Genomic DNA, 25,939 nt, shown 5'->3' with positions numbered 1-25,939 from the left:
TGAGGGGGTGAGGCAACGAACCACCGGGGACAGTTTGGTCGAACATGTTCTTTTATTGTAAAGCAAGCACAAACTTATATAGTCCAAGAAGGGGGAGACAGAGGGGTGTCTTCCCATCCAACAACGGCACTGTAATTGGCTAGAAGGAAGCTCTGTGTCTCTGGACCCTCCAATCATGTCACAGGTTACATACAACACTTATGGTTGGCAGAGGAGCTGTGGATTACATATACCAGATACGCTGGCATGTAACACAGACCAAACCTGACTTCTCAGAGTTGCTTATCAAGGCAATCCCAGCACAGCTCATGCAGTGATGGAGAGAGTGGGTTGCAAACCACCACTCTCATCTGTATGACCAGTGAACAGGCCAGATTGAGGTCTCAGCCAAAACCATTGTCGGGAGTTTCCCCGGGGAAACGATATGCCGTGTGCTTATGACCACCCAAATAGGCCAAGAAAGCAGAGATCCAGGGGCGATCTCCCACACCAGAGAAGACGTGCAGTCCACCTGTCAGGGAGACAAGGTTCAGTGCCACACTGTGTGTCCCTGGGCAGGGCACGGGGACTCCAAAGTCACAGGAATGCACCGTTTTTAGCCTCAGCAGTTTTGGAAATTGTTTCGTGGATTCTCCTACCTGATGCTCCCACCCCAAGGGAGAACTGCTCTGTTTCTCTTTGCCTTACTGGTGCAGTGGTAATGATGCTCTCTTGCAATGGAGACTGGCACAGCCTCCAACAGGGCAGGGTTGGGCGATGAGGGGCAACTGTCATTCCTTGGGTCCATGACATTCATGGGTGAAGGCAGGTAGCCAGTTCTGGACCCAGCTCTTGTGGGAAAAAAACACCACCCACTTGCCTAGCACGGCAAGGACCCAAGGCACGGTCAGCACCCCATGCCCAGCTGGATAAGTGGTCACCTTGGGAATGCGTCTGATTGGTAGCAGATTGATGTTTTCCAAGAAGGGGGATGGGGAAGATGTCATTGCCTGCAGAGGGAATAGCCTGTGCAAATGGGAGGACAGGCCTGACCTGGGGTCATGGGAAGGGGTGGGTAGTGGGTCACTGGTGCCAAGGCTGCATGGGAGGCTTGCTTGATTCATGTGGAGGGTTGAAAAGGAGCTTGGTCCTGAAGCTTTTGAGGGAGGAGACAAGCAGGTAGTTAATCTGCCAGTGACTAGAGGGCTATCACCTGCTTGGGAACAGCATCTGGGTTAGCATGGCTCCCTGGGGATACAATGGGACCAGAGCAAGTGTCTGCTGGAAATAGCATGGTGGTCAACATAGGAATGGGGGCAACAAGGCCACAGGTGAGGTGGGGTTGATGATTCATGGGCAGGCACAGCCTTTCTGCTCCTTCCCTTCGGTTCTGGACTTCAGGATGGGACCCAGGATGGGCCAAGGGCCGAAGTACAGGTGGACTGAGTGTAGCTTCCCACACACAGCTCCAGTGTCTGACCCACTGTGTGCTGTGGATTGTAAACATGTGGCCATCAGTCTGTTGTGGACCTCAGCATCTTGCTCTTTATTTTGGGCTTTCCCCTACAGAGGTAGGAATTCCAAGCAGAGCCACACTGCAGTGCACAAGGGAGAGCAGGGAGTGAATGTACATTCACCTGTGGGCGGGGGGCCCACCCCACATGGAGGGAGCACGGGTGGGGCCTCAATAAGCAAGAACCAAAAACCAGAAAGCCAAAGGGTCTCTCCAGAATGTGTCTGTGCCTTTTAGGGGCTAGGGGGCAGTGTGCTACTTCAATATGCAAATGAGGTTGAGCTGGGGTGAAATTTTCTGGGAGTTTCCTGGTGTTTCCCTCTAGAGTTTAACTTCCTGATGGCTTTCATAGCATTTCCCCCATTTCCCCCTTTGTGGTCCTGGATGAGACCCCAGTGTGTCATGGGAAAGTGGGCATACTTGATTGAAAGGCAACAGGGTGGTGGTAAGTGTAGTACTGCACAGAAATTAGGACCAAAAAAGTCTTCTGCCTTTATGCATTCCTACCTAATTCCCTGACTAGTACACTCTCACCAGATCATGAAAAAGCCTTAAGAGAGGAACTATCATCAGTCCCATTTCACAGATGTGAAAACGGAGGTCCCAAGAGGTTAAGTTAGAAGTAAGATCATGAGACAGGATCATAGCAAAGCTCTCCCTGGACCACATGCAATCTGCTTATAGTGAGGTAACTACCCCAACCCTCTGCTAACCCCCAAAAATTCAGGAGAGGGAAAGGAGCGGCTTCTTGCATCTGCTGTTCTGGTGTTGCCCACAGCTGCTTGGTCACTAGTTCCCCCTGGGTTCTAGGCACTGCCCAGCATGTTTAGGGAGGTCAGTGTCCTGATCCCCACACTGGGACACCCACAGTAGTATCCTGGGGCCCTACAGTGTGCACAAGAGGGGAGGGACAGGCACAGATCTCCCCTGAGGATCAGGCGGTGGGGGACATGTTGGAGGACCTCTCCCTGATTGTCTGGCCTGATACTCCGAGCAGTGGTCAGGGTCCTGTTGACCCTTGCATTGCCTTGGAAGCACTTGCTGAGAAAGGAGAGCATCAGGGAGATGGGCACAGGGCTGTCGGGTATGATTGCACCCCTGCTGCCTGTCTCTCCCTGCATGCTTGCAGGGAGCCAGCAACCCTAGCTCCCCTTGCATGCCTCTCTGCCCCCTTGCCTCCTGAGGGTCCCACAGAGAATGCTTGTTCTGAGGCCTCCCACAGCAGCCTTGGCTCACAACCTGCAGACCCCGTGCCTGGCTTGCTCCCTGACAGGCCAAGGCTGCCTCTGATTGTCCACAGCTTCTCTCTGCAGAGTAGTTGAGAACTTTCCTGAAGGTTGGAAGAGGGGATGGTAACCGCAGTCTTCCTGCTCTGGCCTGGGCTGGCTCTCTGCCCTGTCTGTGTCCCTTCCCCTGAGTACCCTCTGTCCCTGGCCACCTTGGTGAGGAGTGGGGGGAACTCAGCAACGCCCCCTCCCATGGAGCTCCACCACCCAGGAAGCAAACTTTCACATTTACATTCAGTGCCATGTCCTTCCTTATTGTGGATTCCAGAGCAGAAACTTGGCTGCGTCTTCGCATAAGCAGAAGATGCATTACCATGTATTTCCCCCAACAAGAGGGCCCTTGGCCTCTCTGCAGAAAAGGTCTGCGGCTTTGAACGTCTTCCCCAAGGTTTCAAGATTCCAGGATCAATTTCTCAGCGGAGGCTCAAGGACATCACCTCCCAGGGCTGCCCCTCCCTCCCACTGCAGAGACAGAGAGTGGGGCTGGCTGGCTGACTTGGGGTGGGGGAGGGGAGGTATTTCATTGGGGCTTCAGGGGCCTTGGCAAGCCCCATTTTGCCCAATTCCTATTGCTGTCCTATGCTCTCAAGGACGCACTTGCTCAGCCATGCATTCTGCCACTCTTCTGTGACGACTGGGAGTGGGCTGAACGCTGTGACTGCAGAGGTCCTGGGATGGGGGCAATCTCCCATGCTTGGAGCAGCACCCAGACCTTGACAGTGATGCTGCAGGCCCTTGGACTATACTCCAAGACTGGTGAGATGGCCTTAGAGCAGTGAGAATTTTGCTCCTAGGAAACAGATTTCTTGCTTTGACATTTTTTTCTTCTTTGCAAATCACTCTTCAGCTATCTGAAGAATTCGGGGCTGGAGGGGGAGAGAGAATTCCAGGCTAAGGCAATAGGCTTTAGGAAGGGGGCCTGCCTGGTACCCAGGAGCCAGCACTGCAGGGAAGGAAGAAGGTGGAAAAGGGAGAAGCCAGCCAGGGCTAGGTGAGAGGAGGAGCTCCCTAGCCTGGGCTAGAACTGCTCCAGAAGGAAGGCCCAGAGCGCTGAGGCAGCCTCCGGAGGCCCAGGCTGCAGGCAGGCTGAGGAGGGCAGTGGGCAGAGCACATCTGCTGGTCATTCCCCTCTGTCCCTCCCCTTCTGTCCCTTGCCGCTTGTTTGGCTACCTCTGTCTGACGTCTGTGTGCACTGGGCATTTTACTGCCAGTCCCAGGGGTCTCCCGCCAGGTAGACTGAGGGCTTCCTCAAGTCTGTGAAGAGCTGCCTTCTGCTGTTGAGCCATCAAGTGTGGGCTTGGAGGCCAGCCACAGGGAGGTGCCCTGTCCCTGAGTGCCCATGCCTGGGGACAAGGAGAACACCTGGAACCAGCTGCTCAGTGGTCAGCAGCACGGGGGTCCAGCCTGGCTGCCTGCAGGCAGGAGCTCCACCGGCCCATGCGGGAGGCCTGACACCCTGGACTCTGCCCCTCTCCAACAGGATGGGGTCCAGGGAGTAACCTTTGATGTGTCCATCTTGTCCCGAGGTCTTGGTACTAAACTGAGTGGCTAGAAACAGGCTTACCTTGCTTTGTGTCCTGCTCCCCGGGTAGGAAGTATCTACTTGGTGGCTCCTGGCATGAAATACCATTTACAAGTTCTTACCTAGCCCCTGTGCCCCTGGGGTCTGGCCTCAGAAGTCCCCTCCGAGGGGTAGGATCCCCCAAGAGCCCCCTGAGTGCAGACTGGAGCTGTCTGCTATACCGCTGAGTGTGTTCAGAGGGCCTGGCTGTGGGCGTCCCATGCAGCGGCTTGCTCACTGTCCCAGACCCCTGCCTGCTCCCTGCTTCTGACCCCAGGACTTCCGTCCATGCTGCTGCCCTCAGAAAGACCATCTCGGTCTCTTTTCCTCAGCCCTCATGACATGCCAAGTCCTCAGGGACCCACTACATTCCCCCCATGCTCCTGGCGGCTTCCCTGCAAAGCCCCGCTCCTCACCATCCTGAGGGAAGAGCAGTGTCCCTCTCCAGAGCAAAGAGCACTGCAGGCACAGGTGCCTTTTGTGTGTGATGTCGCCAGTCCCAGCACAAAGGACCATATGGCATGGCAAGGTGGGCTCTGCCTGCTCCCATTCAGCAGCCCTTAGAGGACTTGCCAGATGGGTTGGAAGTTAAGCTCGGAGCTAGGCCTTATCCTGGTCTGCTTGAGTCAGTGGGACCCATGTCATATGGTGGGCAAGGGAAGCAGCAGGCTCTTTGGCTGTCTCTCCCTACAGGGGTACAGACCCCATCCTAATGAAGGCCCTCATTGAGCTCTGGTTATCTCCCCAGGACTTCAACTCCAGGCTCGGGACCACTTGGGGTCACCTCTGCATTCCTCCTTCCCCTTAGTGCTGTCCTTCACCCACCCCACCCCAACCCCGCCCCACCAGCAGGGTGCTGGGATCCCAGCACCTTCTGCGCATAGCGGGAACTGCCTATCCCTACTCCAGGCTTGCTGGCTGCCACCCTCCCAAGCTGTGCCTCTGGGCTCTCTGGAGCCACCCAGTGTGGGTGGTGCTCTCCCAGCTCTCTCTGGCTTTCACACTTTTTCTACATCCAACATCCGGGTGATTTTACACTCTTTATGCTTGCTCTCAACTTGATGCGTGACCTCAGTGCTTGGGCCAGAGGAAGAGGGCCTGTGGCCTCACCCCTTGCCTGTCTTCTCTCCCACATCCTGCCCCTCTAGGTCTGCTGGTCGTGGTCACAGTTTTCTTGATGTCCACCATGACTTTCAGCTGAATGATCCAGGAGCCACATGGAGCAGACTTTGATCTCAATAGAAAAAAAAAAAAAGATACTTTGAAAGCCTGTAAGATTCTCTTCTCTCATAAGAAGAAATGCTGGCTTTTCAAGCCATTTTTTCAACATGAACTGAAAATTCTAGTTTGCCCTGAAAGTTGAGCAACAGACAAGGATTGCTTTGTCTTTGGGCATGTATACCTCCGAGGGAGCCGCAGCAGCCAGGTCCTTCCTTTCAGGTCACACAGACATGGCCCTATGCACACATGTAGAAATCTGAGGCTCATGAGAGCTCTGGTGGATAGAAACCATTATTCTGACGTCACAGGGTGGGATGGCCGGGGAGACAGCCACACCTCCAAAAGGATCTGGGTGCCCTCCCTGGGCTCTGGCTTGTCAGGTGCAGGTGGACATCAGGACAGCTGGTGGATGGCTCTGAGGACCTGGGACTCACCCTGTCTCTGGACTCTGGCTATGTCCATAGCAGGGAGTCGCAGTGACCGTCACACTCTGCAGCTAGGCACAGATGGCCCCTCCCAGAAGCAAAGTGCACACACACACATACAAACATGTGTGTATGTGTGTGTATCTCCTGGGTAAGAAGTTCTGGAACAGCTGGGTGGAAGATCTGGGTCCCGTGGAGTCATCTTTATGCACAGCCCAACTGGCGAGCTATGTGTCTGTTTCATCCATCGTGGGTTCCTATTCCTGGCTCATGCTCAGATGGCCCATATGTCTGCCTCTATTGATAACAGTTACTGTTGCTCAGATAAAGAAGTTGGAATTGGGGTACGGAGCTACACTGCACTATCTGGGGTGGCTGTGTCTCCATGTGGCACAGCTCTGCTGTGTCTGTCCTCAGAAAGGACAAGCCAGCAGGCACAGGCTGGATTAGGTGGATGGGGAGATCCTTTGATGGGCATTGCCATACGTCCTGGGCCCACAGCAGGGACAATGCACCAGTGCTGCAGTCCACAGAGTACTGGGCCTGTGGAGGAGCTTCTCAGAGCTGGGTGGCCATAGGGATGAAAGGGTTTAGTCACGTGGTGAGAGAGGTGGCCCTGAGTGTGCCATGGGACTGTTGGGATTGGGAGCAGCCCCTGTGCAACCAGCCTGTCTCAGCAGGTCCTCAGCCATGTGATACAAAGTGGGGGCTCCTCCCTTTGTGGTGCCACAGACTCTGTGGCACCTGGCAGCAAATGCCAAAGTAGGCCATGCCAGATTGGGCCACAGCATCCATCGGCACACATGAGACTCAGATGTGGATGGGTGCTGAGCCAGGTAGGGGGGCAATAGGGTTTCCTCTGCTGGGCCACTGGTGAGCATGAGAAATGGGATTTGTAGCAAGGCTACAATACCTGTTGGCCTGCATGTGAGTTGGGTTAGAAGGAGAGCCAGGCTGGGCTAACCAACTGTACCCACTGGTACATGCACAGGCCAGAGTAAGAGCAGACTGGTTGGGCTTTGCCACAGCATCGTCTGGCAAGTCCTGGGACCAAACTACAAAAGCTAGACTACAGAACCACCTGGGAAGTGCGAGGTCCAGGACTGGGAGTGGGCCCAGTAGGGAAACTATGGACACCTCTCTGATGGGTTATAACTCCCACTGGTGAGCATGAGAACCAGGGCTGGGGGCAGGTCTGACTACTCAGGCAGTGGCACCCACCGACATGAGTGTGGGCTGGATAGTAAGTAAGGTCGGCTGGGATGAGCTAGGCTTCCATGCCCATTGACATGTATGAGGGCTGAATGGGACGTGGGACTGACTGTACCAGTCTGCTGCACATACTGGCTAGCACAGGAACCAGGAATGTTCCCACCTACTTTTCCCTGATCCTCAACCCTTCCAACCTAATCAACTACTACATAGACATAGACATAATCAAAAATAAAATTAAATTTTTTTAAAAAAGGTCAAGGGATACTTGGGTCCGTGGCTTCTACCTGTGCGGATACTGCCAATCACTGCTGGAAAGGATTGCGGGGCAGCATTGAGGCACAGAAGCTTAGCCACCACTTGCGTTTAAACCACGTATGCTTCATCCTGATTGGAACAGTGAGATTGGCAGCAATTCAAACCTGTTGAACTATCAAAACTGCTTGAGCAGGACTCTCGGAGCGCGCCTCACATCAGGGACCTGGGATGGGTGGGAGGCTGGGTGGGGCTTCTCCCTTTGTTTCTCCCCTGACCCCAGATACAGGGGAAAAATGATGATATTAGTGTGGAAACAATGGTCTTACCCACTTTCCTGTAGCCCTTGACCCTTTGTACCCTAATCAACTAAGTAAGATTATTAAAAATAATAATAAAAATGAAGTTTCATTGGGAGTACAAAAACAAACAAATAAATAAATTAAATAAACCACGAATGTGAATGCCAGTTCAAGTCCCAGCTGCTCAACTTTCAATCCAACTTCCAATTCATGCACCTGGTGTATTACCAGCATCCAGTAGCCTGAGTGCCTGGACTCCTGCCACCCAATAGGGAGTTCCAAAAACGTTCCAGGCTTCTGGCTTTGGCCATTTAGGGTGTAAACCAATATATGGAGACGTCTTTTTTTTTTTTTTGATCTCTGTCACTCTGTCATTCAAATTCAAATACTTAAAATGAATCCTTTTTAAAATATGAGTTTATTTTAGTTCTTTAAAAGTTTATTTTTATTTGGAAAGCAGAATTACATAGACAGAAGGACAGACAGAGAGAGGTATTCCGTTTGCTGGTTTACTCTTTACATGACTGCAATGGCCAGAGCTGAGCTGAGCTGATTAGGAGGCAGGAGCGTCTTCTGGGTCTCCCATATGGATGCAGGGGCCCACGGACTTGGGTCATGCTTTATTGCTTTCCCAGGCCATAAGTAGGTAGCTGCATTGGAAGCGGAGCTGGTGTCAATACAGGATGGCAGTACCACCGGCAGAGGCTTGGTTTACTATGCCACAGCACTGGCCCCTAAAAAAAATGAGTTCAGAACAGTTGCCTCTGAACTGCACATTTTGTACAGACCTTTGCTTTGTCCTCATTCCCTTGATGATACAATACAGCACAGCAGTTACCTACAGGTTGCCCAGGCCATTGTAGCAGGTATTGCTAGTCATTCTGGAGCTGATTTAAAGTTTAGGGAGGGGACTGGTGCCATGGCAAATCAGGTTAAGCCTCTGCCTGCAGTGCCAGCATCCCCTATGGACTCCAGTTTAGCTGTTCCACTTCTGACCCAGCTTCCTGTTAATGCACCTGGGAAAGCAGCAGAGGATGGTTCAAGTCCTTGGCCCCTGCACCTGCCTGGGAGACCCATAAGGGGCTACTGACTGCCAGCTTGGACCAGCCCAGCTCCAGCCATTACAGCCATTTAGGGAGTCAACCATCAGTTGAGAGAGCTCTGTCTTTCCTCCTCTCTAATTCTGCCTCACATATAAAAATAAATAAATCTTAAAAAGAAAATAGATGAAGTATGTGGGTTTCATGCAAAGAACACCTACATTTTATATGTAATGTGAGTGTTGGTGGATTTGGATTCTGGGAGCCCTCTCAACCGTAGACACCCAGGGGTGATGTTGTTGCCTGGGATGTGTGGTCCTCAGTAACTCAGGAGACACTAAGACCTGGCAGAAGCTCTGTCCCCACCCAAGTGGGGACACCACAGCTGCCAACAGCAGTAGCCATGCAGTGTTGTCTGCTGGGGGCGGGGCCGCACCACCTGGGCTTGCCAGGTTTTGAAGGAAAGATGCAATTCAGACAGCCAATACAGGGATTGATTCCTTGTCTAGGCTTTTGCTCCAGGTGAAGAATTCCAGGGGCTGGGCCTGAGAGTGACTCTGGGGACATCCAGGGCAGCAAGCAGGAGAGGGGTGTATGGAAGGAGATATAAGGGGTGGTCCCAGAAGGGCAATGCTCGGGGGGCACTGCTGACCACACGCTGCTTGTCTTTTAGGTCAATGAAATCTACCACGATGAGTCTTTGGGGGCCCACATCAACGTGGTGCTGGTGCGGATCATCCTGCTGAGCTATGGGAAGGTGAGTGAATACCCGGAGCATGAATGCCACAGCCTCTGCCTCTCGGGATGCTGAGGCCATGTCCGGAAACAACCGCCCTTAGGGGACATGAATGTTGGAGGAAGGATGTGCAGTGTCATGAGGGGCCATGGGGCAGCTGGTACTCGCCAGGAGGCCAGAGCATGGCGGGCTAGCAGATAGGAACCGCCTACTGTGGAAAGTCCTGGGTACCCCAGGCTTCAGTAGCCACCTGCAGGATGTTGGTGGGCCCTGGAGGAAGGGCTGTGCTGTGTCCTGAGGGGCCACAGCACAGCTGGTGGCCTGGGTGAGGCGGCCTGGTGGACAGGAACCTGCTGTGGAAAGTCCTTGGGGCCTCAGGCCTCAGCGGCCCACCTGCAGGATTTCAGTGGACGTTGGAGGAAGGTCTGTGCCCCTGAGTGCTGCTTATGGACAGTGGCCCAGCATGTGAGTCCCACAGAGGACTGGCTGGGGATCTGGATTGGCATGGGCCAGTTTGCTGAAACTGTTTGCTGTGTCTAGGCATTGGCTGGCCCTGAGAGAGGCTGTCCCCCCAGGGTCAGTGAAATCCCCAGTGTCAAAGCATCAGGCCGCATGGTTACCCAATCCCTCACTGAGCCTTGTGCCACTGCCTTCAGTCTCTGCCCTCCTCTCCCCCTGCCTTACGGGTTGGCACCCGCTGTCCTACCCCACCCCACTCCACTTCTCTTGTCCTACCCAGTTGCTCTTGCTCCACCTGCCTCCTCTTTTTGTTTTTAAAATTATTTTTATTATTTGCCATGGTTGCGTTTTGTAAGTATAGGGAGTCCCCTCTTTCGCTCCCCTTTCTTCCTCCCTATTTTACCTTCTCACTTTTTCCCCATTGTATTTACAGTAGTATAGTCCTTTAGTAATAGTTATAAGCTTAACAATTTGCTATTTATGTGTGTCAGGGCTTGGGTATAGGCAAAGGTAGTATTGAAGTATATTTGTCAATATACATTTAGCTGTTTACCTGGGAGTTCTCATTTTACTCAGGAGTAGAGATGCCTACTGCAGGCTGTCTTCACTTCTCAGCATTCTAGTCTCCATTATTCAATTCAGCCGTGAGAACACGCACACACACACACACACACACACACACACTTGTTCACCTAAATATGTATTTGTTTTGCATTTTGCATGAATCCTGTGTTATATCAGAGAGAACATATGGTATTTGTTCTTTTGGGATTGGCTTATTTCAATGAGCCTAATGGTCTTCAATTGGAACATTTTGTTGCAAATGGTAGAATTTCTTTTTAATGACTGAGTAGTATTCCATGGAGTAACTATACCCACAATTTCTTTAGCCATTCCTGTTTCAATGGGCATTTGGGTTGTTTCCATGTTTTCACTATTGTGGATTATGCTGCTGTAAATATAGGTTGCATATCCTTTTTTCATATACAGATTTCACTTCATTTGAATATATTTCCAAGAGTTGGGTATATATTCCATGCCTTGCCCCAGCTCTTACCTCCTGCCATTTGACTTAGAGACCTCTTTCCCAGCTGTATGTGGATTTGGGTCTGGACCCAGGGGGACAATGGCTTGGGATGCTGAGAAGGGCAGGCCTGGGCAGTGGCCAGCAGGGACTGCACTTAGCCTGGAACCCCTTCATCCCCAGGGTAGAGGGCAGGTGTGTGACGTGACAGCCCATTTCTCAGATAGGAGCCCAGTCCCCTAGGGTCAGCTACAGCGGTGATTGCCACAAGACCCTTCTCCTGCCCGAAGAATAGTATCCAGGCACATTGGTCCTGCAAGAGGCAGCTGTGAGGACTGCCAGGCCCAGCCTCCTCTGCAGGTGTGAGCAGGACAGCGAGCTGCAGAGCCCTCTGTCCCTGCTTGTGTGACCAGGACAGCGAGGTGTGGGGCCTTCTGTCCCCATGGGTGTGACCCAGCCAGGACAGCGGCCTGTGGAGTACTCTGTCCCAGCAGGCTGGTCTGTCCCAGTGACCCTGCCCTTCTTCTCAGCTCTTGCAGCCCCAGCCAGGCTCCTCTGGCATCTTAGGAACACTTAGGCCTTTGGTGGGCCTAGTTACAACCCTTGGTGAATATTTTTTATATCAAATTATTTGTATTTGAAAGGCAATTACAAAGAAAAGGAGAGATAGAGAGGTAAAGAAGAGAGAGAAATCTTGCATCTGCTGGCTCACTCCCAGAACAAGGACAATAGCCAGAGCTGGGCTGGTATGAAACTGACACGGGACAACCAGAGTCCTGTGGTCCAACACTGCAGGTCAGGTGCTTCTGGGGGCGTGCTCCCTGTGCATGGTGAGCAGCATCAGGGTTCATGCATCTGGATGGAGTCCTCTCCTCAGGTGGCAGACATGCTGCAGAGCTAACTTTGGGAAATGCCAGCTTAGGGGCTGTCGAGGGCAGCCGTGTTGGTGTGGCTGTGGGAACTCAAGAGGAACTTAGTAGTGGCAAAGGGCAGACAGCACTGTCATCGTTCTGGGTCCAGAAGACCCCCAAGAATGAGTACACAGCTTGTCCAGCCAACAGAGGAATACAGTGAGCCAGCCAGGTGCCCCCAAGCCACGCGGTCACAGGGGTGTGTCCAGAGAACTGCACCATTGCACACCTCTGTTGGGTGGCCAGCACAGCATGTCCCTAACACTAGACAGAGGCCCGTCGCTGGGACATGGAGCCTGCCGGACCACCGTGCCCTGAATGGCTCCTAAGCGATAGCTGTGTCCTGGTGCAGGCAATGGCCCAATGAAATACTTGCATGTAAGACCTGGCAAGCCCTGGTTTTAGGGAGAAACATGTGTCCCGGACGGTGATCAGCAGAATTGTGAAGTACCTGGAGTGATCCTAATAAGACAAACATGGGGCCTTATAGGAAGAAAATTGCACTTTGCTCCTGATGGGAGAAAAAGTGGAAATAAGTGAAATGATATAGCTATTCCTCATAAGGAGACTGGGTGTAATAGAGATGTTGATTTTTTCCCAGATTAAAAATTGGAAATTTGATGAAGTGACTCCAAGGTTTATTTAGAAATATGAACCATCAAGAATGGCTGGGAAATTTTTGAAAACCAAGCAAATGAAGAAATTTAGTTCAAATGTCATAAAGTGAAGATAATTGGAACAAGATTATATTTGCATAGGAATTAGCATACATTTCACTTGAATTAAATAGATAACTGAAAACAGCCCCCACAGATAACCTAGTATGGGGTAAATGTAAATGGAGGGGGTATACATAATATAAATAAATGTGATAAATACAGATCTAATAAATAATAAAGTATCACATATAATCCAGTGAAACATCCAACCACACAAATATAGACCCAAGATATTGAACATCAGGGGATTCCTAGGCACAAATCCAAGACAAGGAAGTGTGAAGGAAAAGAAAGATGTATTTGCAGACCTAAGGTATAAAACTTGAGGGGCCAGCACTGTGGTGTAGTAAGCTAAGCCTCTGCCTTTGCCACCGGCATCTCAGCAACAAGACAGCTGGGTGCATGTTCTTCCACATGCAAACACCAGAAACAGGCCACCGTGTGCACCAGTCAGGCTCTGGTCAAAGAGCTGGTGATCCATACCCTTGTGGTGCAGTGTTAGGCTCCAACCCACCGCCTCTTCCAAGCATGATGCATGGCCCCCAGGGAATGGTCACCATAGAAAGCCCGGCTTGTTGTTTGTTTGAAAAATGAGATATAAGTTTACAATGTGATCTCAATTTCATGCACAAATATTTACACAGGACAAACTGGAAAAAATACAGGAAATGTTCACTGCCTTTGTCATGGGCAGGGTAGTGAATCTCCAGTTTCTTCTTGTGCTTTACTGGATTTTCTTAGGAAGATCAAACATGTTCTTATATAAGGGGAGCAATGTGTTCATGAAAGCTTAGTTTATTTTTTAAAAAAATAATCGTTTAAAGTGAAAGGACCCACCTAGTGCTGGAGGAGGGGGCTCTGGTGGTGGGGAAGGGCGGGAAGGGCCTGGGGCCCCTTCTTGGGTGCAGCCTACTCTTCCGAGGACAGTATGGGGACACATACAGGCGTGTCTGGCTCCCACCACCAACACCTCAGACTCTCATGTCCATGGTGGGCAGTGGGGCAACTTCAGTAAGGTCAGAGGCCTGTCCAGGACAACACAGGGATGTCACAGGTTGAAGATGCCTGTTGGCTTTCGGCTCCTGACCCTGCCCATTGTTCCTGAGAGGAGTGGAGATAGGACAGTTTTAGGGTGTCAGGGGCTACAAAGCCCAAACCACCGAGCACCCAAATGCAGTACCCTCACCCTACCTTCACAGCCACAGCATGTTGCCCATCCTTCTGCTTGTCCCTGAGCATGCAGCCAGGACTGCTGGCTTCCTGTGGCTACCCCAGAATGTTCTGGAACCTTGTAGATCTTTGCTCTTTCTCAGCATGTCACCCTCCATAACCTGCCCATCTTTTTTCTGCTCCCCCTGCCTCCTAGATGAACTCTGATCAGATCCAGCCAGGCCTCACGGGAGCAGGGAGGAGGGATCATTGAATCCCTGTGTGTGATGAGTGCTGGGATCCCCCATTAGTTAGCTAGGTGTTGGCTGTGGGGCTGTCCCAGGGCCAGCCTGCTGCCCTGTCTTTCAGTGAGTGATTCTCAAGTTCCTTAAGGTGGGTACCGTGGAAGGCCAGGAGGGAAGCAGCAGAGCTCGCAGTGCACAGCACTGGCCGCCAGGCCTGCAGGCTGCTATGGAGACATGGGCCAAAGGAGGGGCCTCAGCTGAGGGCAGGGGTCCAGCACGCAGCAACAGGAGCCAGCGGGGCTCCTGGGTACCCACAGGAGGGTAGAGCTTGGGAACCTTCCCTGCCCTACCCCACTGGACACCCCCTCAATGCTGAGTGCACCACTGGGCGTCTTTATCTCTTGTTTCTCATTTTCACACCCCAATTTCTAAGCTATCAGACATTAATACTTCACCTCTAACCTATATTTAAAAGGAGTTCTTAAGGCCACTGGTGCCATAATAAAGCTAGTTAAGCCTCCACCTGTGGTGCTGGTATCCTCCCCGCCCCCCGTGGGTGCCGATTCAACCTCCCCTTCCCCCTGCCCCCCGGCTGCTCCACTTCCCATCCTGCTCCCTGCTGATGACCTGGGAAAGCAAACGATGGCCCAAGTTCTTAGGCTCCCCATAGGAAACCCAGAAGATCTGACTGTTGCAACCATTTGGGGAGTCAGCCAGCGGATGAAAGATTCTCATTCTCTCTCTCCATTACCCCCTCTAACTCTTGTTTTTCAAATAAATAAATCTTTAAGAAGAAAAAAAAGGGCAACTATGACAAAAAAATCTTTTTCAAATTTGAGGGTGAAAGAGGCAAAGTGAACGTTCACCTGCCGAATGCCTCCCAAAATACCTACACTGGGTGGAACTGGCCCAGTCTGAAGGCTCTCATATCTGCACTTGTATCCTTGTGTACCACAGCTTGTGACTGCCCTCTGCCCAGAGCTGGGGGCTCAGGTTACTGTGCTAGCTGTGTGTCATGCAGGCTTCAGGCCACGTCTCTCTCCTGGGAGTCCCCCAAAGCATCCCCGAAGAGATTCAGGTCTCCGAAGGCACAGGCATGAGCTTGGAGAGGCTGAAGCACTCCTTGTCAGAGCAGTGAAGATGATTCCAGCAGAACAGAACTTTACAGAGAATGGCAGGCAGGCAGGTGGCTTCCTAGGAGGGCCTAAGGGCCAAGGGGCACAGCATCCATGCTCAGGGGCGGTGGGTCCTGCTGGTGCTGCTGGACTGGGGGCGAAGCCCAAGCTTCCCAGCACAGAGCCTGGTTCGAGGAAGGAGGATTTCGGGGGTCCAAGGCCCCCGTGTCTGCAGAAATTGCAGTCTGAGAACTCAGGTGGCTGCAGCCAGGAGGGCCTGGGCTGTGTGGCTCCAGGTCAGGTGCTCCCAGGGCCCCTTGGATCACTGAGACAGGGACCAGAATAGAGCCAGCTCCCTGGCCCTGCCCCCTCAGGCTCCAGTGTGGGATAAAATTGGCAGCACTTATGTGAGTGACATGGTGTTTGTCTTCCAGCGCATGAGAAGCCTCTGAGTTATCTCAAGTTTTTCCTAAAACAACATTTTTCTCCATTACCAAATAGCACAGGCCAAGAGATGATCTTATTTTCTGCACCGTACAGTGAGCCTGGGAGGCAAGCGTCCATGGCTGGCGGGGTTGCCTAGCAACTGCTGTTTCAATTGATTGTTTGAGAAGACAACCAGAGCTCTCATTTTAAATATTTTCCCAGGACAGGGAAAGCAGTGCATGTGGACGTGGGAGACTTGGGGCCAGTCGGAGAGGGGAGAGGAGGTGTCTTACTGTCCAGGGGAAGGACTGAGGATCCTGGGTCCCAGGCCCCTGCTCACTCCAGGGTAGGGGACATAGTATGGAGAGGAGGGTCAGGGAGTCAGGGGGTCAGGGGGTCTGGCCACATCCCTGAGAAGGGCACCAGGAGGCTCTGGGTTCCCAACTACCAATGTGGCCTGAGAGCCGGCCAGGTCATCCTTGGTTTGGCTCCCAATGCAGACCTCCTGGGCCCAGGGAGTGCTGGGGCCCAATGCTGCTCTGGCACGGCTATCATGAAAAACACTGCCATCAAGATGTCAGCTGTGAGGTCTGTTCCCCATAGCCATTGCCTTCTGTGTCCTCCCAGGGCATGCAGGTGGGTGGGCTTCCTCTGGCCTTACCATATGTATTGGGGGGTGGGCAGCCCTTAAGACCTTGGTGTTGGAAATTGGGCTCTGGCACCTGTGCCCAGCCCGGCTCCTGGCTTCCCGCAGGATTCACTGGCAGGATCCTGGAGTGGCAGCCTGGCTCACCTCCAGAAGGGTCTCCCAGGTATCTTGGTGGAACGTGGAAGTAAGGTGCCTTCACCAGGTAGGAATCTTCCCTGATGCTTGCCACGCTCCTGAAGGCCAGTCAGGAGGAGGTGGGAGCTGTCTGCATGGCCACGAATACCTGCCAAGGCAGGTGATAGGACGCTGTGCATTGGGCTAGGAGGCTGGGGCCAGGAATTCAACCTGGCCTCATGGTTGCTCGTGCAGCATCCTTGAGTGATGTGGCACTGCGGAACCTTGGTATCCCCAACGCACAGGGGAACTAGGGGCAGCAGGAAGGAAGGCGTGCAGGTGGCCATCTGCCACAGCTGGTGGCCATCTGCCAGCTGTCTGGGCCTTGGCCTGTGCGCAGCCTTTACAGTGCTTCTCAAAACAGTCCAGCTTCCCCCTCCTAGGCTGCTGTCAGCTGTCAGGGTGGGGCATAAAAGGAGACACTGGCCACATCCCCCTCCCTACTGTTACAGCCTGTTCTTATAGTTGTCCTGCTCTGTGTTAGGTAATGCTGGTTTTTGTTTGTTTGTTTTTTAATTTTTTTAAAACAAAGATTATTCATTTGAAAGGCAAAGCAATAGGGCTGGGTGGTGCAGGCAGGGAGAGAAAGAGATCTCCCATCTGTTTGTTCACTCTCAATTGCCAGGACTTGGCCAGGTGGAAGCCAGCTGCCAGGAGCTCCCATCCTGGTCTCTCACGAGTGTGGCAGAGGCCCACGCACCTGGGTCAGAGCCTCTGCTGTCACCCAGGGGCCTTCGCCAGGAACTGGATTAGAAACAGAATAGCCAGAATCCTAACTTACAGGAAATAAAATAATATGGGGATTTCTCAGAGACTTAGTGGGAAAATGAATTGAAAGGGGATGTGTAGAACTTGACCTTGTGGTGCAGCAGGTTAAACCACAAGTGACGCTAGCATCCCATCTTGGCATGGGTTCCTGTCCCAGCTGACTCACTTCCAACTCCTTGCTACTGTGCCTGGAAAAGCAGCAGCCAGTGGCCCAAGTCCTTGGGTCCCTGCATCAGATAGAAAATCTAGAAGAGGCTCCTGGCTTTTGGCTTCTACCTGGTCCAGCCCTGGCCATTTGGGGAGTGAACCAGTAGAAAACAACTCTCTGTCTCTTCTCCCTCTTCATGTTTTTCTGCCTTTTAAATAAATAAATCTCAACAAGAAGAGAGAGGAGTCTGGTTGGGGGCAGAAAATGTTGAAATCCACACATAGTTTCCATGTGATACACACTTCCCATGACCTCCTTGAAGATTCCTTTGTGCATGGATTTCAAAGTGTTCTGCAACAAATTGACCTTACATTCCACTCCCGTGAAAGAACCTTTGGAAGTGCCCTGACTTCTACTAGGTCTGATGCTCTGCTGGGTTTCGGGGGTCTCCTGCAGGGGTCTTGGAAGGAGAAGCTTCTGGGGTCATAAATGTCATCCCTCCTCCCAGAGGGCAGCCGCCTGCCCAAGATGGCACGATGGAGGAGCTGCTTTGTTGCACCTGCCTCCCCACCCCTCACCTCCTCCTGCCCTGCCCCGATGTGCCTCCCACCCCAAGCCCTCCTCGGGCACATTTGACCTCTCAGGGGGTGCTGCTGGCTGGCTTCCAGCACCTGGAGACCAAGGAGGTTGCTCCCCAGCCCAGAGAATGGCCTGCCCCCATGTCAGCAGTGCTGAGCCCGAGAGGAGGCTCTCTGTGGTAATCAGGTGCCGTTCTGTTCCTGCCTGAGTGAAGGCTGGCCTGACATGGGAGCCACATTCTGAGCCAGGGACATCCCGAGAGCTGTCGGTGGGATCAGGGTCATCTGTGTCTTCATCACCATCACATGGCATGCAGGGGACAGCCACATGCTCTAGGCTCAGCACTGGGCTGTGCCCAGTTTTCAGATGAGTTGTGCAGGATATAGAGCTCACTTTTGCAGGAATACAGAGCAGATGAACACCTTGGACCAGACCTCCAATGACAGGGCCCTGTTACTGCCCAGGTGAGCCTCATCTGTCACCTGCCATGACCCTGGTTCAGCAGGAGTGTGGCGTGGGGGACTCACGGACAACCAGCCAACCAGGGCTGGCTGCCATTCTGGGGATTCCTTGCCTCAGGCTGCCCATTGGAACTGGCTCGTGAAGAATGAGGTCCTGGAGCACAGGTGTCCCGTGGCAGCTGCAAATCCAGCCCCAGGATTGGGATGTGTCTGGCCAAGTCATGCTGCCAGTGGTGTCATTTTTGTGCAGACAGCACCACCTGGTGGCTTTGTGGAGCTCCGTCCTCCCTGATGCTGTGTAGTTCCAGGGGATTCATCTGCCCAGCTGTGCGGCTCTGGGTGAGTTATTGCAGTGGCCTCAGTAGTCACGAATCTTCTTCTCAAAAGTTGGATGCTTGCAGCCCCTGGAGCCTCTGGTGACTGTAGAGTTGAAAGAAGGCATGCACTCGCAACACCAGAGCCCATGGATGGCACATGGAGTTAGCAACTGCCACTCCTGGAGTTAGTTCCTTTCCCTAGAGACCCACTCCTCCATCCCCCTGCTACCTGCTGGGCCCTAAACCTTGTACATCTTTTTCCCTGCCTGGCTGCAGAATGTGCATCTATTTATTTCTTCATTCATTCATTTCTTCTGTGAGCAGGCACAGACAGTGGTGGCTTCATTCGCTACTGCAGCCTCTATGCCCTGAGGGATTGCTCACTGTTTGTGGGGTGGATGGATGAAGAGGGGCTAAAATGAATGCAAGGGTGGAGCAGGCCTGAGAGACAGACCCAGGCCCAAATTGCCCCTTTACTCTTCAGGAGGTAATAGTTCAGCCAATTGAGAGAAGCCAGCAAGGAGGAAAGCCCTGTCGACCTTGGTGCACCGTGTGGCCAGGGGACCTCACCCAGAATATGGGAGTGAGGGTGCAAGTCAAGCCAGGACCACTGGGGCCTTAAAGCTAGACAGGAACCACTTTGCCACCTGGGCCCACTGGAGTCACTCTAGCCCTGATTCCTGCCAGCTCTGCAGAGAGTTCTGTGGAGTCTCTCCCGACCCAAAAGCAAGGGGTCAGTGACTCTAAGGGGAGTGGATTGGGAGCCCCAAACAGCCTTGTAGCCAGTCTTGGGCTGAGCAGGCAGTGAGCAGTGACCACCAGCTAGGCCCCTGGTACGGTTAACAAGGACCCCCTGAGGGAGGCCCTCCTACACCTGGCAGGAACCTGGGCTCCAAGCAAGCCTGGCAGTAGAGCCAGGAAATGAGAGATGTGACTTCCAGACAAGAGTTTTGGGTGGCAGAGTCACTGGGGTACCAGCGAAGTCCACATTGGTGCAGAGCAGGAAGAGGGAACAAACCTGTGTCCCTGGGCCCCCCTTGGAGGGCCCCACAAAGCCTGCTGGGAAGCTGGCTGTTCTTGTGACCCCAGACACAGTGGGTGTGGCAGAGAAGGCGACGGGGGGAGGGTCAGTCCACAGGGATGCTCCTGCACTGCAGGCTGCTGGGCCCTCTGGAGTCGCCATGCTAGGGCTGGGTTCTGGGAGCTTCTACTGTGTTCATGTCTGTCCCACCCCAACCCCAGGACTTAGAGATCCTCAGGCACTCAGGAAATGGATCCCAGAGTGTGGAGCCGCCTACCTCCCACTGTTTACTGGATGGCGGGTGCCCAAGGCTCCCTCCGGGAAAGGGCTACTGGACTGTGACACCTGGAGTGGCTTGGGGCTCACCCCTGATCACCCCCTCTGCCCCAAGTCAGCGAAGCTGAGAGCAGGTGGACTCCACAGGCACACACTGCTGAAGTCAAGTGGGCAGCCTGGAGTCAGATGCCCTTGGGGCAGGGATGGCTGCTGGCCCAATGCGCCAGCCCAGCAGGCACCTCTCACAGGCTGCCACTTCAGAAGGCAGGCGTGATGAGAGCAAGGCGACACTTCTCTCACGTGCTGGATTTGCTTTCCAAGGATGCAATCATGCGTGGTCAACTGAAGGCTGGAAACAGGGGATGGGAAATTGCAAACAAACTCTGCGCCGCTCTGCCGGGTGGTGGCATCTCACAGTAGCTGTGTGTTGCCTCTCCCAGGTCACAAAGCAGCCTTCTGACAGCGTGTCCTGGCTGAGTGCTAGCCACCCTTAGCCACTCAGGAGCCGCCTGCACCAGCTCAGATGTTGTTGTACCCTGTGCTTACCCTCCAGTTATCACTGTCTTACTTAACAGTGGCCCTAAAGAGCAAGAGCATGAGAGCGACAAAGAGATAGCTCAGAGGTGGCAGAGAGAAGCCGACAAGCTCTACATGAAAAGGGGAAGTCATCACAGACACATAGGGAGAGGAAAACGTATTATGAGGGTACTGCAGAACACTGGTGAGGGACCAACCTTTGACTGGTGAGAAGATTGCCAATGAAGACTCCCACAGCTTACATCAGAGTGCCAGGGTGCAAGTTCTGGCTCCAGTTTCCTGCTGATGCACATGCCAGAAGGCAGCAGGTGCCACCTCATGTGGCTAGGCCCTGCCACCCACATGGAGACCTGGACTGTGCTCCAGGCTCCGGGCCAGCCCAGCCCCAGCAGTAGCCAACATTTGGTGAATGAACCAGCAGATGGGGTGCTCATTTTGCATACACTCTTACCTCTCTAAGTGAAATTCTAAAGAAATAGAAAATGGAATTAAGGTTTTTTTCTTCTCTGGTGCTTTTCCTGTCCACAACCAGCCAGACCTCCATTATATGCCCCAGCTGTCCCGAGGTGACTCGCCCTGGTCTGCTGTCCCTGGGAGGACCTTGGCATCCCGAGCAAGCACACAGCCAGCATCAGCAGCTCCCCAGAATTGGGAGGAGCAACGGGATGCAGGGCAGGCCCAACGCAAGAGGCAGAAAAAGATCATCCAGTGTCAGGTCTTAGGAACCAGGCCGCCCTAGGCCTTGGGACAGTGAACCTGGACTGATGACCTCTGAGGGTTGTGCCCTAAGAAGCGGCAGAGCTGCCCAAAGCAAAGCTGCCAGCCTCTTGCCAAGCTAAGATCTGTATAGCAAAGACGACCCCATCACAGTGGCCCCTAGGTGCTATGGCTCCAACGCCACCCTTACCGATCACCCACCCTCGTCCTGCACCTTCTCCACAGTAATGCTGCCACCCATCACTGCTCTATCAGAACAACTCTCAATTCTGGCCCCACTCAACTCCGCTTGAAAGCCAGAGTTACAGAGAGAGAAAGAGAGAGCGCTTTTTCTTCACTGGTTGGTCCTTTAAATGGCCCCAAGAGACAGCTCTGGGTCAGGTTGAAGCAAAGAGCTTTCTCTAGGTCTCCCCCATGGGTGCTGGTGCCTAAGCACTTGGGTCATCCTCTGTTGGTTCTCTTGGTGCCATTAGCAGGAAGCTAGGTCATAAGTGGAGCAGCTGGGACATTTACCGCCTTCCATATGGGATCACACACCATGGGAGGTAATTTTACCCACTATGCCATGACACTGGCAGCAAAAGCAACATTTCTAATGAGGGACTTGAACATTGTAGATTGTTGTATCTGCAGGGGTTTCTGGAACCTGTACCCCGTGGCACTGTAAGGCTGTAGCAAACAGCTAAAACACAGCTTCGAGGAGGATGGAGGATACAGCCAGGGGTCAGGGCCAGCTGTGGATTTTGTTCTGTCCACAGAGTAAATTTTGGTCAGAGCCAACATTTGCTGTTGAGTAGGATTGTTAGTATAGACCCAGAGTTAACGGCTGGCTGGACCTGCCCTTTGTGGTTGCTGATGGGTTGTTGCTGGCCCTGTTTTGCAGTTTCCTGTGAGGTAACCTTGGTCTCCAGGGAGGAGGTGCTAGGAGACATGTAGGAGGCAGGGAGCCTCATCTGAGCTATGCAGAACAGACTTACCACTGTACAGAATGATGGTAGACACTGACAGCGTCCATGGCTTGCTACAGCCCTCACTGCTGCCTGCTGCTGCCCTTCCTTATCCCACGGGGAGGACTCCTCAGGGCCCTGCCAGCACACCTGGGCAGGTATAGGGCTTCCATCTCCTCACATCCAGCCTGCAACTTCTTCCCAGGTCCACAGGAAGCTCATCCACAGTGGATGAAGCTTCTGCTTGGCCCTAGCCTGCTGGCATCACCTCCCCTTGTGCCTGGCTCTGCCTTTGGCTGCATCCCCTGCCTGTTGGGCCTGATGTTGGAGTGTGTAGCCAGAGTTGTCCTTTCTTGGAGTGGGACATCAAAGCTGGTCCCTTGGCTGGTGATCCCTGGTCTCCACAAAGGAGGAAGTACATGGCTCTGCTCTCATATCTGCAAGGAATAACAACAGAACTCACAACCACCTCTTGTCACAAGAGAGATTTCTAAAAATATTTAGTATATTTATTTGAAAGGTAGAGTTACAAAGAGAGAGAGAGAGAAATCCTCAGTTCGCTGGCTCCCTGCCCAAATGGTTGCAGTGACTGAGGCTGGGCCAAACCAAACGCAGGCCTGGAATTTCATCTGGGTTTCCAATGTGGGTGATTGCCAGGGGCCCAAGTACTTAGACCATCTTCCACTGCTTTCCCCACACATTAGCAGGGAGCTGGATCAGAAGTGGAGCTGTTGGGTCTTGAGCTCCACTATAGGATGCCAACATTTACAAGTCATGCATTAACACATTGTACCCCCATGCCAGTCACAGGAACTTCTTGAATGAGACCCGTCTCATTCAAGTCTCAGGCAGTCTTTAAGGCAGTCTTGGTAGCCCTACTTTTGGGAGCTTGTGGCCTGGAAGGCTCCCCATCCCTGGGTTTGAACCAATTGAGATTAGGTTACAAAATTGTGGCTTTTGTCTTGAATGTGAGACCTCTCACTGTCTCCCTGGTCTATTGTGTTGGGAAGCAGATGGCCGCATGGGACAGTCCCACTTGCCTGACCTGGCGAGGAGCCCTGGGTCCTGCTCATGGCCATATGTGTAAGTCTGAATGCTGACCTGTGTCCCGCAGCAGCGGCATGCTGGGCAGGCTTCAGGCTTGGCTGGATGCAGGTACTTGGGTGAGGATTAAGGGAATGAATTTCCCTCTGACCTGGGCACTGCCAGTGTCTGACCTGACTGCTGCTATGGCTCAGATGTGGTTGTTGCCCGAGACTTTGGGTGTTGGGAGTCTGAGGAGGTGGTGATGGCCCTTGTGGCAAGGTTCTTGGCGATGGTCCACGGGAGAGATTCAGTCGATTGTCATGGTTGCTGCCAGTTCTCACAAGAGGCCAGAGGGGTGTTAGAAACAGGGCAGGCCTGGCCCTCCCTTGCTCTGGAGTCTATTTCAAGATGTGACTTACCTGCCTCACTCTCCTGTCCCGCCCCCATCGTGTACAGATGAAACTATTTTCAGTTTGCACCTGGCTGAATCTGCAGATGTGGAGGGCAGATTTTGCTTTGTGCTGATATAAGAGCAGACTTTTTTAAAAAAAAATGGGTGAGGGACCAGTGTGGTGGCCTAGCGGCTAAAGTTCTCACCTTAAACGCACCAGAATCCCATATGGGTGCCATTTCTAATCCTGGTAGCCCTACTTCCCATTCAGCTCCCTGCTTGTGGCCTGGGAAAGCAGTCAAGGATGGGCCAAAGCCTTGGGACCCTGCACTCACGTGAGAGACCCAGAAGGAACTCCAGGCTCCTGGCTTTGGGTCAGCATAGCTCTAGCTCTTATGGTCACTTGGGGAGTGAATCATCGGATGGAAGATCTTCTCCTCTGTCTCTCCTCCTCTCTGTATATCTGACTTTGCAATAAAAATAAGTAAAACTTGAAAAAAAAATAGATGAGCAAATGGAGTTAAAAGATGCTGGGGCAGATGTCTGGCCTAGTGATTAAGATACCTACATCCCATATCAGGGCACCTAGGTTGGTTTCCTGCGTCTGGCTCCCAGCTACAGCTTCCTCCCATTGAGGACCCGGGGAATTAGCACAGCACAGCTCCCCTGCTCGTGTCGGAGACCCAGCTGGCGTCCCTGCTGCTGCCATTTGGGGAGTGAACAAGCTGATTGGGGACAGGCGATAAGAGCAGAAATCAAAATACCTGGGATGGAGAAGCACCTCCTCCCTTCTGAGACAGCCTGGCATGTGCTCTAGAGAGTGTTTCAGACAGTGGACAGAGGAAGAGTTGGGTTTCTGGCATCCTGGTTCTTAGTTCAGTTTCTCCCTGTCTGTACGCCCCGAAACAAGCTACTTGTCTGAGCCTCGGCTGCCTGTCTCTCACGTAAGTGCGAGCTGAATGAGAGTGTGGGCCAGTGCTCCACTGTGCAGGGCAGGTGCACAGGCCTGGGAATGGAGGAGGAGTCCATGGCCAGCCTCAGCCACCTGTGTGGGACTGTCTCAGGGGCTTCCTATTTGTGGTCCCTGTGGGAATCACCAGTACACGGCCGGCCCGTGGTTCTGTCATGTGTAGCTCCTTTTTATCATGTTTGTTTTGTGCCTTGTAAATGCCTTTAAATGGAGGTGAGGCAAGGCCTTCACCCCCTTCCTCCGGGCTTGCAGGTCTGACTGGGCCTTCTGGTTCCCCTGCACCTACATCCTACCTAGGGCCCACTCAGTACAGGGGTCTGATACAGCGGCCCTCCTGTACCTGGAGAAAGGTGAAGGGACTGTGTGAATCAGCTTAGGAGTTTGGGCTCAGTGTCTTCCCTGAGAACCCAGCAGGGACTTCCTGTGAAGGTGCTGGGAAACCCCTCCTTATTCAGGAGAGTGCAGCCCAGCGGGAGGCCTGTCCTGAGCTGCTAGAGCCAGGACAGAGAGCCTTGTCTCTCCAACCCCAGTGGCCACACCATTCCCTCCTCTCTCCTTCCCCTTTCCCTGCAGTCCATGAGCCTCATCGAGATCGGGAACCCTTCCCAGAGCCTGGAGAATGTCTGCCGCTGGGCCTACCTGCAGCAGAAGCCAGACACAGACCACGACGAGTACCACGATCATGCCATTTTCCTCACTCGGCAGGACTTCGGGCCATCGGGCATGCAAGGTGAGCTGCCCTCAGGTGGGGAATCGGGGGCAAGTGCAGTGGGAGGAGCGTGGTGGAGGAGTCATTGGCTTTGCCAGATGCACCTGTGCACTTGGCCCATCCCAGGAAGGAGTGTCCAGTGAGGGCCTCTAGGCCAGTGTTGGCAATTCCACCACACCCCAGGGGTGGTGAAATGGGAAGGGACTGGGCCAAGCATCCAAGACCAGATTGGGTTTCTTCATGTGTATTTGGAGATTTCAGGAAAACAGATTTGAATACGTTTCCAACCCTTGCAAATTGAACTTTCACTCAAAGACTTAAACTGTATGAAAGGGCAGATCTAAAAGAAGAAATGGGCACATCTACAATCCCCATTGAAGAGATATAGGTGTCTTTTTCTCAGTAAGTAGAACAGATGGGAAAATCGGTAACAATGTAGACATTTGAACTAAGCAACTTGACCCATTTGGTGTAGACAGAATGCTACACCACAACATTAGAGAATGCATAGTGCTAAGTACACATAGATACATGTCCAAACAGATGATGCCGGGCCACAGGGAAAACCTAGCAAAGTGTGAAAAATCAAAAACCTCACAGAGACACTATTCCCAAGCGAAACTAGAAAAGGAAGACAAGAAATACTGAATGTTTGGAAACTAAGTGACACA

General features: G+C 52.9%; 1 protein-coding gene and 1 pseudogene across 2 annotated transcripts in view; both read left to right on the top strand.

The window, feature by feature from the left end:
* The window catches only part of LOC121166446, a 1,182,205-nt pseudogene that overhangs the window by 984,256 nt on the left and 172,010 nt on the right, over nt 1-25,939 (top strand).
* LOC121166429 (A disintegrin and metalloproteinase with thrombospondin motifs 2) overlaps nt 1-25,939 on the top strand; it is a 180,670-nt gene that overhangs the window by 117,349 nt on the left and 37,382 nt on the right. For both annotated transcript variants that reach the window (XM_040995526.1, XM_040995525.1), the window contains exons 5-6: nt 9,468-9,551; nt 25,133-25,289. In XM_040995526.1, coding sequence (XP_040851460.1) covers nt 9,468-9,551; nt 25,133-25,289 — 241 coding nt within the window. The remainder of the gene's footprint in view (nt 1-9,467; nt 9,552-25,132; nt 25,290-25,939) is intronic.

The sequence above is a fragment of the Ochotona curzoniae genome, unplaced genomic scaffold, assembly GCF_017591425.1.
Source record: "Ochotona curzoniae isolate NIBS_2020 unplaced genomic scaffold, NIBS_Ocur_1.0 patch14, whole genome shotgun sequence".
Lineage (NCBI taxonomy): Eukaryota > Metazoa > Chordata > Mammalia > Lagomorpha > Ochotonidae > Ochotona > Ochotona curzoniae.
Note: the sequence above shows the minus strand (reverse complement) of the source record. Positions and strands in the feature narration are given on the sequence as shown.